The 14,006-nt window shown below is 39.7% G+C and overlaps 1 protein-coding gene across 1 annotated transcript; it reads left to right on the top strand.

Annotated features, from left to right (window-relative positions):
* Nucleotides 1-1,660: 1,660 nt before the first annotated feature.
* On the top strand, nt 1,661-13,918 carry LOC133953929 (adipose-secreted signaling protein-like). The gene is made up of 6 exons (XM_062388109.1): nt 1,661-1,797; nt 3,185-3,259; nt 4,229-4,365; nt 5,344-5,497; nt 6,059-6,181; nt 7,993-13,918. Exons 2-6 carry the CDS (start codon nt 3,241-3,243, stop codon nt 8,073-8,075), a joined length of 516 nt encoding a protein of 171 aa, XP_062244093.1. The 5' UTR covers nt 1,661-1,797; nt 3,185-3,240; the 3' UTR covers nt 8,076-13,918.
* The last annotated feature ends 88 nt before the right edge of the window (nt 13,919-14,006 follow it).

Raw genomic sequence — 14,006 nt, 5'->3', positions numbered from 1 at the left:
GCTCTGCTCAGGGTTATCTTGGCCTAGGAGATGAGAGCGAGAGAGACAAAACACGGCACGTAACAGGTAGTAACAGATTATCACTGATCAAACAATGACAGTGAGACATGTCCTAATGGAGTTATGCTGCTGGTGGTGGAGAGGAGCCACCTAGTGGACAGTAGACACACTTTAGTCCTACAAATCAATGTGGACATGGAAGGAGGCATTGTTGTGCAATGTGACTGAAGGATTAGGACAGAAATGTAATAATAGTTAAACACTTATACTGTGGAAGATGTAAAAAGTAATCAATAAATTAAAATGCTGTTAATAAAGGTTACAATAAATTATTGAATTAATCAAGTTTGAAGTTTGAATCTTTGAATGACTGCATGCATAAACAATGTGTGGGGAAATATGTTCAACCACATTCTGTCTATTTAGAAATGTGTTGTTCTGTTTTAAGAGATGTCAGGAAGTGAGACAAGAGATCATGTCAGCTGCTCGCTACCAGCTCCTGACATGAGCTCAGTCAGTGTGGAAAGTCTCTGCTGCAATGTTTCTGAAACATTTAATATACAGCACAGCCTCTGTGGATTTTATATTTGTAAAGAAACAAAAATAGCTTGTTGTAGAATATACAAGGTCAACACTATTAACAGTAAAACATCAATCAAGTTTATCATGTCATTTAGAAATGTATCACAATGTTTCTACTGACATGGCAGGGGAATCTTGCAGAGTGAGGGATTTAAGTTTTTTTCTGGAGAAGTATGTCTTAAAGTATTTATTCTCAATAACAGAGGCATCAGGGAGACCAGTTGGATGAGCTGCACAGAAAGTTAACAGTTGTTTTGCCATCACCAAGTCTGAGCTACCCTCACAAAGATTGCTATAATCTCGCCACGTCCCAGTGGCCACATACCATCAGTCTACATGTGGAGCTACTCTACTGTGAATATAAACTACACATCTAAACATTGGCTCATCACAACAAACCATTGTTGTCTTCTCTGTCTGTCAGAGTCCATTTTAACAGAGATACTATTTACCTGGTTTACTGACTCAACCTTGGGTCTTACATTTATGCAATAGAGCACATTATAACTAGCCTGGATGCCAGACGAATTTAGCCCCGCCCACAACATTTTTGGTCGGGCAGTTAGAATTGTGAGTCTGACAACGTCAGGCTACATTATAACACAAATATGTGGTGTTTTTAGAATATACTGCCATGGTTAGAAAAGCCCCAAAAGAAGACAATGCATATTAATAAAAAATGAATAAGAGATAAATGAACTAAATTTGTTAAATTATTCCTATAACAATATATATTTAATCATTTCCATTTCTAACTTGTCATCTATTTCTGGTTAATCCCCCTTTCAGGTCACTTTCCTGAAATGTTGACTCCTGATGGTAAGACTGAAATCTGAAATCTGTCCATCATTGTGACTGCTTTAATCACTCACTTCCTAATTTTCCTCTTAATCACATGCATTTTCAAGACTTTGAAATTTGTATTATCAATTAATATTTGTTTCCACATTGTCAGCTAACTGTCAGCATTTGATCTCCTTCCATACTTATCAGCCATTCTGACCATGGGGTGACGAAGTGAGTGTGACGCAGCTGCTTTGACGTCACCAGTTACGGCGTCAGTTCACGGTGAGGTGAATGACGATGCACACCATTGGCTGCTCGCTGAGGAAAACAGGGCTGCGCCTCTGAGGACAGATCGCAGTGTGCGTGCATGGAGGGAAAAAGAACATGTCAACGTGCACATAGAGTTACACCGCACACGCTCCCCGAACGGTACGTATCTGCTGTGTTATGTTATTGTAGTGTTGCATCAGGGGCCCATTCAGATGGAGTGGAGAGCGACCAGAGGACGATAATGGGTGGGATCTGTGATTTAACTGTTTCAAGTTCATTCCTCCAGCGGATCCGACAGGCCGCGTCTGCTCCTCCTGTTCCTACAGTCAGGAGGGGGTACCCGTCTGGGACATTGTCCTCATCATGTGATAATGTTAAGATGTTAGTGGGCCCTAACTTCACTGAATCTGATTTTTTTTTTTATCACAGCAGCAGTTTATGTCTGGTCCAGTCTGTCAAAGGTTTCTGTCTGTGGTACTGTAATGGGTTTGATCTAAATGTGAGGTTTTGCAGTTGTTGTAGTAAAAATGACACAAGACCATCTGTAATATTCTCTCAACTCTCTATGTATCCCATTGTAAAAAGCTGCAGTGAGAAAGAAAAGGTGTGGACCAAAAGAACATGAAGAGGGCTCTGAATATTTGATTATATAGACTCACTGTGTATCTGTGTATACATTATGTACACACTACACAAACTGCACAGTCACATGCACACATTCACAAATACAGACACACACACATATCAATGTCGGTAATTATGATGTAACTCCGTATAGAAGTAGTTATCTGATGATCATCAATCAAACCTGTCACAAATGCAATAGAAAGGCTCAGGGCTCAGTTGACTTCAACACGATGGGTCAGTTGATTTTCTTAAGTTTGCTCAACTTCCTAATGCTTATGATTCAGTTATTTGAGGGATGATGGCAATAATGATGTGTGACATAACTTTAGATGAGACCAAAAACATAACAAGGTCTTTCCTCAGCCATCGATCAGTTTCTGACTGAAAGTGGCAAAAACGTTTTATTCACCAAAACGTCTGTATCTACGAACTATTCCTTCAACCTACTCACACACTTTCTATTTTCTGTAATATTCTTGTGACTTGTGCAGTGCCTGTTCTCCTGGCCTATGTTTAATGCGCCCAAATGACCTGAGATGTATCCCTTGTCTGTCCTGACAGGAACTAGAATGAGAGATCATATAACTCTTATCTTACCTTCTCTGCATTGCGTTCCTGTAAAATTCAGAATCGAATTCAAGATTCTGCTCTTCACATAGAAAGCTTTTAACGCCGTGGACGTTGTGGACAGAGAGTGAAATATAAGATCAATATATTATTAAGTTATGTGAGATTGATATACACTGCAGCTTATCTTGTGAGGCCCAAGACAACACAAACATCTGAAGCCTGATGATGTTGATTTCACTTGAGCACATTGTGCAACACAAAGCCAACTTTATATCAAACAATCTCTAACATGTAATATGTGTGTTTCCCTCTCTGTTGCTGCCTCTATTCTATATTATATATTTCTCAGGTCTGTGATGACACCGGGCTACTGTCAGACACTATCCACTTCCTAACCCTTTAACCATGGCAACAGGACGAAAAGGTAAATTTGACACTGTGTGTGTGTGTGTGTGTTTGTGAGTGAGTTCCACAAGTTGTGTCCTTCATATTGTTTTATCTGTCTGTAATCAGCAGGGGGCAGTGGGCCTCATGTTTTATACTGTGCTGGGCTACTTTCCAATGGGTCAGTGATGATATAAAGGAAAAAGAATGAGGGCTGTAGAAATGAAATCTTTGGAGACTCCTTTTTTTCTGTCAAACTTTAGACATTGAAGATAAAGGTTTGCAGTAGAAAAGTCAACTTGTATGCAGTGCATCTCATTTTCTTTACAACCTGGTACAGCCAGTTTTAAATCCTCACCACAAAACATGTCAAACAAGCCAAGCACCTCAAATCACTAAGTCTATGTGTGATGATGGAACAGCCTCCATATCCAGCAGTTCCCAGGACCCTGTTGCCACTTAAACAGCTTCACCACATCTTTGACAAGCCAAGCTCAGGGGATGCCAGGAAGTGCCTGAACCACTATGTGCATGTACTTTCTTTTCACACATTTTTCTCACCTTAAATATTTCACTTGATTTTGGTGTATTAAACTTCTTAGTCGGTTTCATTCAAACAATATATTTTCACTAATATTCATCTCTTGATTTTGAAGACAAACCTTTTCCTCATTGATTTTTAAAGTAAACTCAATTTGTGTCCTGGACCAAAAGCTAACTGTGCTGCTCATGTTATGATACTGTTATATCTCCCAGTGTTCCTACTATATACCCACAATTTCTCTGAAGGAAATGTAATATTTAGAAATTCAAAATGCCCATAGATACAGAAGGCGCTTATGCCAGAGATTTTTAAGTGAGAATTGACCACTTCAGCACAGATGCATTGGTGATGTGGCACCAATTATGCCATTTTAAGTAAAAGTTTAATCAATATTTGGTGGTTAATTACAACCAAGGTTGGGCCTACCTTGGTTGCTGAAGTTTGTATTTCCCTTCTCACCACTAGGCTCTACGTCCAAAGTGGCTGGCGTGCATTTCCCTGATGATAACGGGCCTCCTGACTCTCCAACACGCAGAGATGACCAGTCAAACCTCTCCACTCTCATTGCTATTCAAGAAAAGGATGGCATCTACCTTGTCAAGGTTGGTCGTGCATGCACTCTTAGCACATGATTTAATCACTTTTAGAGGTTCATCAGCTGAAGAGATTAGGGGTGTAACCAGGATAATAAGATATTGTTGTCTAGCCTAGAGTATTAAAAGGCAGATATTCTGGGCTCAATGTTAGATAAAGATGGATCCAGAGTTTTTCAAAAATCTACATATAAACCAACAGAGGACAGAATTCGAATATACAGGAAATATAAACCTGAATGATTTATTCATCCTTTTTCATTGTGGTCAGGCTGCACTCAGGCTCTTATGTTTGCATGGCTTCAATCAATCAATACAATTTATTTGTTTAGCCCATATTCACAAATCACAATTTGTCTCATAGTGATTAACAAGGTGTGACATCCTCTGCCCTTAACCCTCAACACGAGTAAGGAAAAACGACCAAAAAAAAGCTATTAACAGGGAAAATAAAAGGTAGAAACTTCAGAGAGAGCCATTTGTGATGGATCCCACTCCCAGGATGGACAGAAGTGCAATAGATGCCACATGGATTCAATGACCTTTGCTGTTGTGTACAGCTAGAGCCCTATTTTTTGCCTAATTGCATGTACTTCATGAGCTTTGCATAACAATATAACCTACAAGCAGTTTGAGCAAAAACCTGCAAATGTTAGAGATTGTAGTTTACAAGCAATGTCAGCTTTGACTTGTTATCTTTGCATGTAATCAGTATTTAGAATGTCCATATACGGACATGTGGAAGTAGGTGTAAGGAATTGATGAGCAAATGTTAAAGTCATTATCTAGTAGCTATTAGGAAGTTACACACACAATTTAGCTGTACTGCAGTGTTTTGACAGTTAACAATGGTTTTAATTTACCTTAACAATTTCAAAGCTGCTCCTGCTGCGGCAACTGCCATTCACTACACAAAAAACCCCAGCTCTTCAGTGATATTATATTATAAATATTACATTGGCCTAAACCCCGCTGTTCCTTTTCCAGGCTGGTTTTCTGAAGAGCCACCACTGTTATGAGATTGTCTTCAGTGTTCCAGATGTACCCACACTGGGCAAAGAGCTCCTATGTCTCCCAACCTCTTCTCCGACCCGGAAGTCTTCCAGCCTCCGTGTCCATCACATCAACTCCTCACTGAAGGGTAAGTGCATAGTAATAATGAATCCAGTTGGACGCCACTGCTTTTGGATGAATCACCACCATATTGTTGGTAACTGCAGCTATAAAATGAAGAAATTAAAGCAGGAAAATGAAGATACTACATCCTGAAGGGAGCAAGGAGCCTTTGGCTTCCACTAGCACCTGTGTGGCCTTTCCATTACAGAGTTTCTTTCATCACTAGCAACTCATCCCATGAGAGACGTCTAAACTGTGAACCAATATAAAAGTCCATTAAAGCTTCTCCACAAGCCAAAAATATTAACCCAAAATATCTGTGATAGGGGGCCGCCATCTTGGTCATGTGATTTGGAGTCTGTAGAGTAGGGGGGCCCACCATTATTATGGTATTGGCGATTCAGTTTCAGCTGTCAATTATTTTTAATCATCCAATAACTAATTAAAGCCAAACTTCATCAGAACATGATAACATGTGAAAATTGAGTTGTTAAAATAAAAATACTAATTTGAGTGATTTATATTAATATAGAAAGAAATGTGCGGGAGAATGTTTGTTTAGAAACTGATGATCCATCTGTTTCAGGAGTAAAGGTAACATGTGAGTACAGGACTCACCAGGAGGGGGTTCTGCAGGAAGAGGTGAATCTGGTTACCAGAGGGCGAAAAGCCTTTAGTCTGAAGGTCAGACTCCAGGCCAGAATCATCGGTAGGTACTAGCACACACACGCACGCACGCACGCACGCACGCACACACACACACACACATCCAATCCCAATGTCACACTGAATCAAAGTTATGAGCAGGTATTGTGACTTTATTTCATTTTTATTTGCCATAGTCACACCAATAGCCTGTAAACAAAAGCATCAGCATACTGAGTATTACACATGTATCTAAATAGGAAAAAAGTTCTAGACCAGCCTAACAAGCCTACTTTTAAAGCAAAGCACAGTTGTCAGTTTCCTGTTCAGCCCCCTTTCAAATGGATGTCGGGGTGCTATATTTGTCTCTTAAAAACATGATGCTATGGAGGGAGTTGTTGTGGATATTGATCAGATATTGATTGAGAATTGACAGTAACTATCATCTCAATGTGGAAAATCCTGATGGCAGCCTGCTCTCTGCTGTTGAGGACTTCTCTCCACCACCCTTACCTACACCTGAAGAGTTAACTGCTGAATTGGACAGTGTAGGGCCCTGTATAGTTACCTCCGCCAAGCAGGTCATGTCTTCATCTGAGTTTGATTGTTAGGTAGAGGATGCAGAATGGGTCAAATTTGACATTTTATTCATTTTCCTTAACATTTCTCAATGATTTCTCTTTATTGAATAATTCATGGATCTCATTGAAGAATTTAGGGGACTGATATCTGTGCGTGTTTGCAGTTTGGTACAGATAAAAATAAATATCAGATTAACTATTATCTTAACATCTACTTGCAAGCCCAAACAATCCCAATCGTGTCTTATCTGCTTCCGGCCCCCCCAACCAGCACGGGCCTGGCCAAGGCCGTTGCTGGAACAACAACTCCCCTGAAGAGCGCTGCAGTGAGACTCTCTTGCATTCCCTTCCCCCTTCCCACAGACACCTGTGGATTGTTGTCCCTGTCTAGGACCCTATCAAGGCTGTCTCCATGGCAACGACAATCTTGCGAACTGAGAATCTGTCTGATTGTGGCCTAGGGGAAGGCGACGACCCAGGCCTACTTATACACAAACTTTACATACATACACACGTACATATTACACACAGATATGCATCCCCCGAACCCCCCATCCCACGCCTTCGCCTGCTTCGTCCTCCCAGTTTGACAGGCGGGTCTGTGACCAGCGCCTCGAGGCTGCAGGATCGGATGGCTGCTTGTCTGTGCTGGCATCCATCCTCAAACTGGCTGGGCTCAGAACACCCAGTCACTGGCTTACCTCCATCCCCCCTCCCCCCTCCCTGTTGCAAGTCATGTTTAAAATGTATGTGCTTAGGTGTTTTTTTTCCTGTTCCCACACTATATTCCTCTAGGAGCATAGTCTGGGGGGTAGAATTTTCTCTCCTCCCTCCCCTCATGTTATGCTGTAATCTTTCAACCTTCTTTCCATTTCATTGCCTCTGTACCTGTACTCTGTGTAATGACAATAAAGTGAATCCATCCATCCATCCATCCATCCATCTTCTTAAAATATGATTTCATAAGGGGACTTTTGTGGGTAGAGGTATACACTCATTTCATCTCATCTTTCACAACTTAAATGAGTTGTGGTCAGATGCATTGTTGGTGCCTCGCTGTATTGAAATATTTGACTAACAAATACCTGGTCTGAAGTCAGTGGTGAAGTAATTCCCTATTATTTGACTTATGATTTGACGCTATACAAACAAAACTGAAATTGGAATTTCCTGAAAAGTAACAGATAAAGACTCAGCTCTGACTAGATCAGACTCCTGAATGTAATACCAGGACTTTGTCTGCATAAATCTCACTATCTCCTTTGCCCTCATCCTTTTGTCTTCCTCTCTCCAGACCCACATCATGGGACTCCCATGCTGCTGGAGGGGGTGAGGTGCCTGGGTGCTGAGAGACGCCCACACAAAACACAGCAGTGATCATAAGAGGATATGATTTACACGGTGTATATACAAGTACAGCTTAACTAGAATTGGGAAATATGTTCCCCTGTTTTATTTTGTAATTTAAGTTCTTAAAAGAATGAAGAATACTGATTTATTTTTTAGACAATTGCGTGACAATAAGTTTTCTCTGCAAAGAATGTAAATAACACAAGCCGGCATTGAAAAAAGGTTTGGCAATATACCCATGATGCCTCTGTTGTTGGAGAGATATGGTTAACCAGCAGGGAACAAATACACCCCCCTCCCGATACAAACACACACACACACACACACACGCACATTCACACACACAAACAATACAAATGAGTAGGTTGTCATATTTAAGAGATACTTCCCCAGTATTTGAACTATTTGTACCTGTACCATAAAAAACAGTGCAGTACATTGTCAGTGTACACCAGTAGGGGAGAGCGGGGTAATGTGAGACATTGTGTAATGTGAGACACCCCCTGTATCTAGGCAACGGTACACATTTGTGGTCATGTGACCATTATGTTTTCCAGCCCCTCCCATTCCCCCCTTACCATGAAGGAGAAGTTGGTGCCGGTGCTGTGGTAATTATGTTTTTTTACAAAAATGTGTTTTTGCATGTCATGCTTTGAACTTAATCAACTGTTGAATCAGATAGAAAAACTTATATCATACATGTTGACAAAAATACATCAAAATGTATTTTGATACAAAATACAAAATACCCCTCAAATAAATGTATCAAAATAAAATACAAAATACTGGTGGCAGAAAATGTAACAAAATACAATACATGTACAAAATACAATACATGTATTTTGTAATTGAAATATAGGAAATACTTTTTCTGGATTTTCTGTTTTCTCACAATTTGGTATAGCAGAGCATTCAGGTTTGGGCTGTATAATTTACACAAAGCTCTGGTGAACCCCACAAAAAGGAAGAACAGTCACGGAATGTCAGTGTAAAAAAGCAGAGCTAATAAAAGACAACTTAATTGATTATGTATATATATATACAGTGGTGGCCAAAAATATTATAACACCATTAGGATCTGACAAAATGTATCTTTTTTTTTGCCTCCAAAACATGATAAACTGAACAGATCTATTGTACATTCAAAGGAAAGCCTTTGGCTTGAGTTGCAGAAGGCATGGGATAAAATTAGGGTTGAAGTTCTTAGGAAATATATTGACACTATGCCAGAGAGATGTGCTGCTGAAATTGCTCCAAAAGGTGGACGTACCAAATATTAAAGATAAAAGTGAATAAAATCAGTAGGACTCACTTCATCTGTTATTTGTTTGTGCTCAGAGCAACCATCTGCATGTTTCATGAACATTATGACATTAAATCATGATTTGGAGGCAAAAAAAAGTCAATTTTGTGAGATCCTAAAGGTGTTCTAATAATTTTGGCCACCACTGTATATATATATATATATATTAATGGGTAAACAGCCCAAAAACAATTATTCATCACATATGAATAGCATCACACATTAGGCCTATGTATACTATCAAAGCAAAATATAGAATTAAAACCAGTTTTACACAGGTAAATAGACTAAATAAATTACTGTACATAAAGTTCTGCACAGAAAAATAACTAAACAAGTGAGTAGCCTACTTACTTCTCTTTTACTGAACGTTGGCCAGTGGCATGGTAGCCTACTAATTTCTCTCTTACATTGGCCAGTGGCATGGTAGGCCATAGTTATATATTACAGTGTTAAGTGTAATATTCACACTGACATATTTATGACATAATAATCCTTCCATTTTGGTTCTTGAGACCCAACCATTGATATGGCATTATGACATTCACATTGAGAAGACAAAGCAAAACTTATAATACATTGCAAGATTAGATGGTCAGACGTCTCTAGATAAGGTTATCATGATCATACAAGCTCTTATCTCCCTCTTCCTATAGCTAGCTACTCAACTGATAAATTAACTTGCTAAACACTAGTATGCACTAGCATAGCCAGCATGCTAGCGTCATTAGCATGTTAGCATCTATCGCTAGTTTGATATTAAAACCATCACCATGTATATACAATAGGCTATATAATGTAGCCAGACCCTGACATAAGTTATACATACCAGCTAGCTGACATCTGTCACACTCAGATAAAATATTTACCTTGAAAGACAATCTGCTGCACTTGAAGATCTGAAGACTGAACTCGTGCTGGCTTTTTGATTAGTGGAGAAAGTATTTTGAATATTTAAAATACTAAATTACTCCACTCTAAAGTATTTTTCATACTACATTTGATTTTTATCGGCACTATCAAATACAAATTACAAAATACTAAAAGTACTTGAAATACGTATTTCAAATAATTGAAATACTGCCCATCTCTGCATGTTGATGGACTTCCAACATATAAACCATGTGATTGATGCTAGCTGAAGATTAGCCTGAATTGCTAAGAGATTTAGTTTTTTCTAAAATTGGGGTTGTGGGGTAAAGTGAGACAAATGCTGTGGGGTAAAGTGAGACATGAAATACAAGTTAAGTTTAGTCTTAAACATATTTTAGTGTAATATTACATTACATATGTTTTATTTTTAATGTCATAAACATTGTAGAAAAGCCATCATGCCAAGAAACTACAACAGGGAGACAACCTTGGGCCAAACACCCCTCGCAGAGATGGAGAGAGCAGGCGCTGAGGTAATGCAAGGAAAGGAGTCCTTAAGAAAAGCTGGAAGGGATAGAAATATTGACAAGACAACCCTCAAAAGATTCATAAAGAAAAAAGAGAAAGGGAAAGTAAAATCAGTGGCCTGGGGTGCAGTAGCTGAGGTAAAGAGAGTATTCACAGACGAGATGGAGGATGAGCTTGCCAAACACTTGAAACAACTAAAGCCTGAAACATGCTTCTGCGACTGCGTCTGCAAGACTCGTTTTCATTCATGCTTCCCCAACCGTTGCGCGTCTTACAAAGCAATTCCGCGCCACAACACTAGGCGGAGTAATGCTTTTTGTCGAAGACGACCTTAGAGACGCCTTCTTTCTTCTTCGTCGATTGTTTATTTACATAGCCACTGCGGCTCCTCGTAGCCTTTTTCTGGCGGACAAATCCGCCAGTCAGTGACAGGTTATACAAGTGATCATACTATCGGATATCTTCTGCCAAGTGCTCTTCTATTTGGTCCATATTCGTTCTTCTAAATCTTCCGTGATTTCTGCCGGTATTATGGGGCATGAAACCGGAAATGCAGCTCCAGAAGGGATGTAGACCAGACCAATCACAGCCTTGCGGGCTGAGTGAGCTTGCGGAGCTTTGCCGTAAATTTTAGAAAAGGGGGTCGACACCCGTCAGCACGTAAGGAGGGATACATAAGCACGTAAGGGACCCGGAAGGGCTCTTGCGCTTACGGGCCCGTGAAAACGCAGAAGCATGTTTCAGGCTTAAGTGACCAGTTCCATGGCCTTGCTCCAGTTAAGTGCCGTGAACTGGCATTTGAATACGCAGAGAAAAACAATATCCCTGTCCCTGCCAATTGGAGAGAGAAACAATGTGCAGGTAGGCTAGGGTGTGCAAGAGATCACATGAGTCATAATAATCATAAATGTGCCTAATTGACCAATCCCCATGATTCTGTTACTAGTCCGATATTATTTTGGAATGTGTGGTTGTCAATCTAGCTGTCAGGATTTTAACTATTACAACATGTGTTGTTATGGTAGTTTTAAAGTGGAAAAAGTAAGTACTTTACCCCCTTGATTTCTCTGGTCTGTCTCACTTTACCCCTAGGCTGGGGTAAAGTGAGATACAAGACCGCTTTTTAGAAAATCACATTTTTACTGCCCTTTGTCCTGAATACATTCTGATCATTTCCATTGCTAGAAAACATCCTGAATTAATGGGAAATGTGTAAATTTTACTGATATATCAGTTAAGCCCGCCTAGAGGGGAGCAAATGTAAAAAATGTCTCACATTACCGCGCTCTCCCCTACCTTATGGTTATGGTGCTGTACTTAATGTTATTTGATCTTGAGTAGATCTGATCAAAGCTCGTCACCCCTCTAACGGCTTCAGGAACAGGCCTGGGGTCACCCACATGTCTCCTATCGTCCCTGAGGCAGTTTGGTGATGCACCTCTCAACTGCACCAGTGCAATTCTTGTTATACTACTGATACTGTTGATCATGTGAGGACTGTTGATTCAAGTTTAGTGACAAGTGTTTAGCTGGTCACTTGCTTGAAGGCACTTTGGCAGCATTGATAGTGTTTGCAATAAGAATCACTTGTGCTGTGCAGCTTGTTAACCGACACCCGCTTATGTACTTATGTACCTAGTTTTTAACTGTGGCTGCCATCTAAAAACGGTATAATATTGGACGTAAGGTTACAGAGTGAGTTCTTTATTTACATAACCTTTGCATCACAGAGGATTTGAAAATGGACATAGATATAGACATTAAGCGTGGATAAATCAAATTAAATTTACAAAGCGAATTAGGTCTTGAGCTATTTTTCGAAGTTGTCCACAGATCTCTAATCCTTTAGGAGTGAGTTTAGGAGCCACACCCTCAAAATTGCAGTTTCCTTCAGTTTTAGACCTCTTTTCAAGATTTCAGAAACAAACCGTACAGACCTGCTGATAACAGGGCTGCAGCGATGTAGACCATAGACAACTCTACAGGGGGATCGCATGAACACTGAATTGGAAACTGAATTCAATGGGAAGCCAGTGAAGAGAATTTTGAAAGGGTTCCACCAGAGATCTTTTGGAGAACCTGGACAAGCAGATATTTGGACCACTTGCACATGATCCAGGGATAATTTGCCAAGGCAGGTAAGGGGGAAGATGCAATAGTCAACATGGAACAATATAAAAAGCATGAATTCACTTTTTCATCCTCACTTGAGACACAATGGGCCTGAGCTTTGCAATGTTTCTCAGCACTTTACGTGTTCGTCCAAAGATAGAGCGTGGTTCATAGTAGCACCTACATTTATTTAAGGCCCACAATCCATCATATAAGAGAAAACACTAGGAGAGGCAGATTTTATTACTGGTTTATGTATTAACACAATGATACTATTACAATGTGTTGTTTTGGGAATAAAATATTTGCTAAAATAATATGCTTCTGCTGCTGTACCAAGTCCTCTGTTTGCATGACAATAATTGAGGTGCTAAACTAAGTAGTTCATAATTACAAATATGCCAATGTCTTTAAACATTGATAACAAGCATGTAGTTCTTTAATTCACATTAACTGCATTCATACAGAGGCGTATTGCTCAACATGGATGTTCACTGTGGGGGTTTAAGAGGAGCTTAAATGCATGTAATCTACCAGACACATCAGTGACAATATATAAGGTTGCTGTATACATTTTCTGTCCATTTATGTATCGTTGTTTGTGAACGTGCAACCCACAGTGTGTGTGCACATTGTTGGGCTCTTTTGTCTGACTGTAACCTCCCACAAAGCACTCCGTGTACTTTGCACTCAATCAGGACTTAACTATTTGTCTGTTTTGTCTGTCTACAGTGCCATGCACTTTTCTGTTTGATTAAATGAATATTACCCAATCGCTTCTTATGTTGTTTGTCTGTCCCTGTTTGCTCTTGACACCACAATACAAATGTTCGTGGCAGCCACTATGAAAATATGCTTTAGTAACTGAAATAAATTTACCTCTTCCTTCGGTAATCCAGTTGACTGAAGCAAATTTTCACGTGAGGTTTGATCAAATTTAGATAAATTTCAAGGCAGAAAAAACATGTAAATAAAGCAAATAACCTGCAGCACCTCTGGCAGAGTGGTACTTGCTTTATTGATATTTTAGTGACTTATAGTTCAGCACTCAAACTGAGAAGATCTTTACCGTGATAATGAATTATCAGAATCTCAAAGTGTAACAATGCAAACATGCAGTTTGAAGCCATTTTATTGATTCA

This window comes from Platichthys flesus, chromosome 5 (genome assembly GCF_949316205.1).
Source record: "Platichthys flesus chromosome 5, fPlaFle2.1, whole genome shotgun sequence".
In the NCBI taxonomy this organism is placed as follows: domain Eukaryota; kingdom Metazoa; phylum Chordata; class Actinopteri; order Pleuronectiformes; family Pleuronectidae; genus Platichthys; species Platichthys flesus.
Note: the sequence above shows the minus strand (reverse complement) of the source record. Positions and strands in the feature narration are given on the sequence as shown.

Bases quoted from the DNA above. Each gene is read 5' to 3' on its own strand.
- LOC133953929 (XM_062388109.1), top strand. The intron at 5,498-6,058 runs GTAAGTGCATAG...CATCTGTTTCAG, and splicing joins CATCAACTCCTCACTGAAGG to GAGTAAAGGTAACATGTGAG. The intron at 6,182-7,992 runs GTAGGTACTAGC...TCCTCTCTCCAG, and splicing joins ACTCCAGGCCAGAATCATCG to ACCCACATCATGGGACTCCC.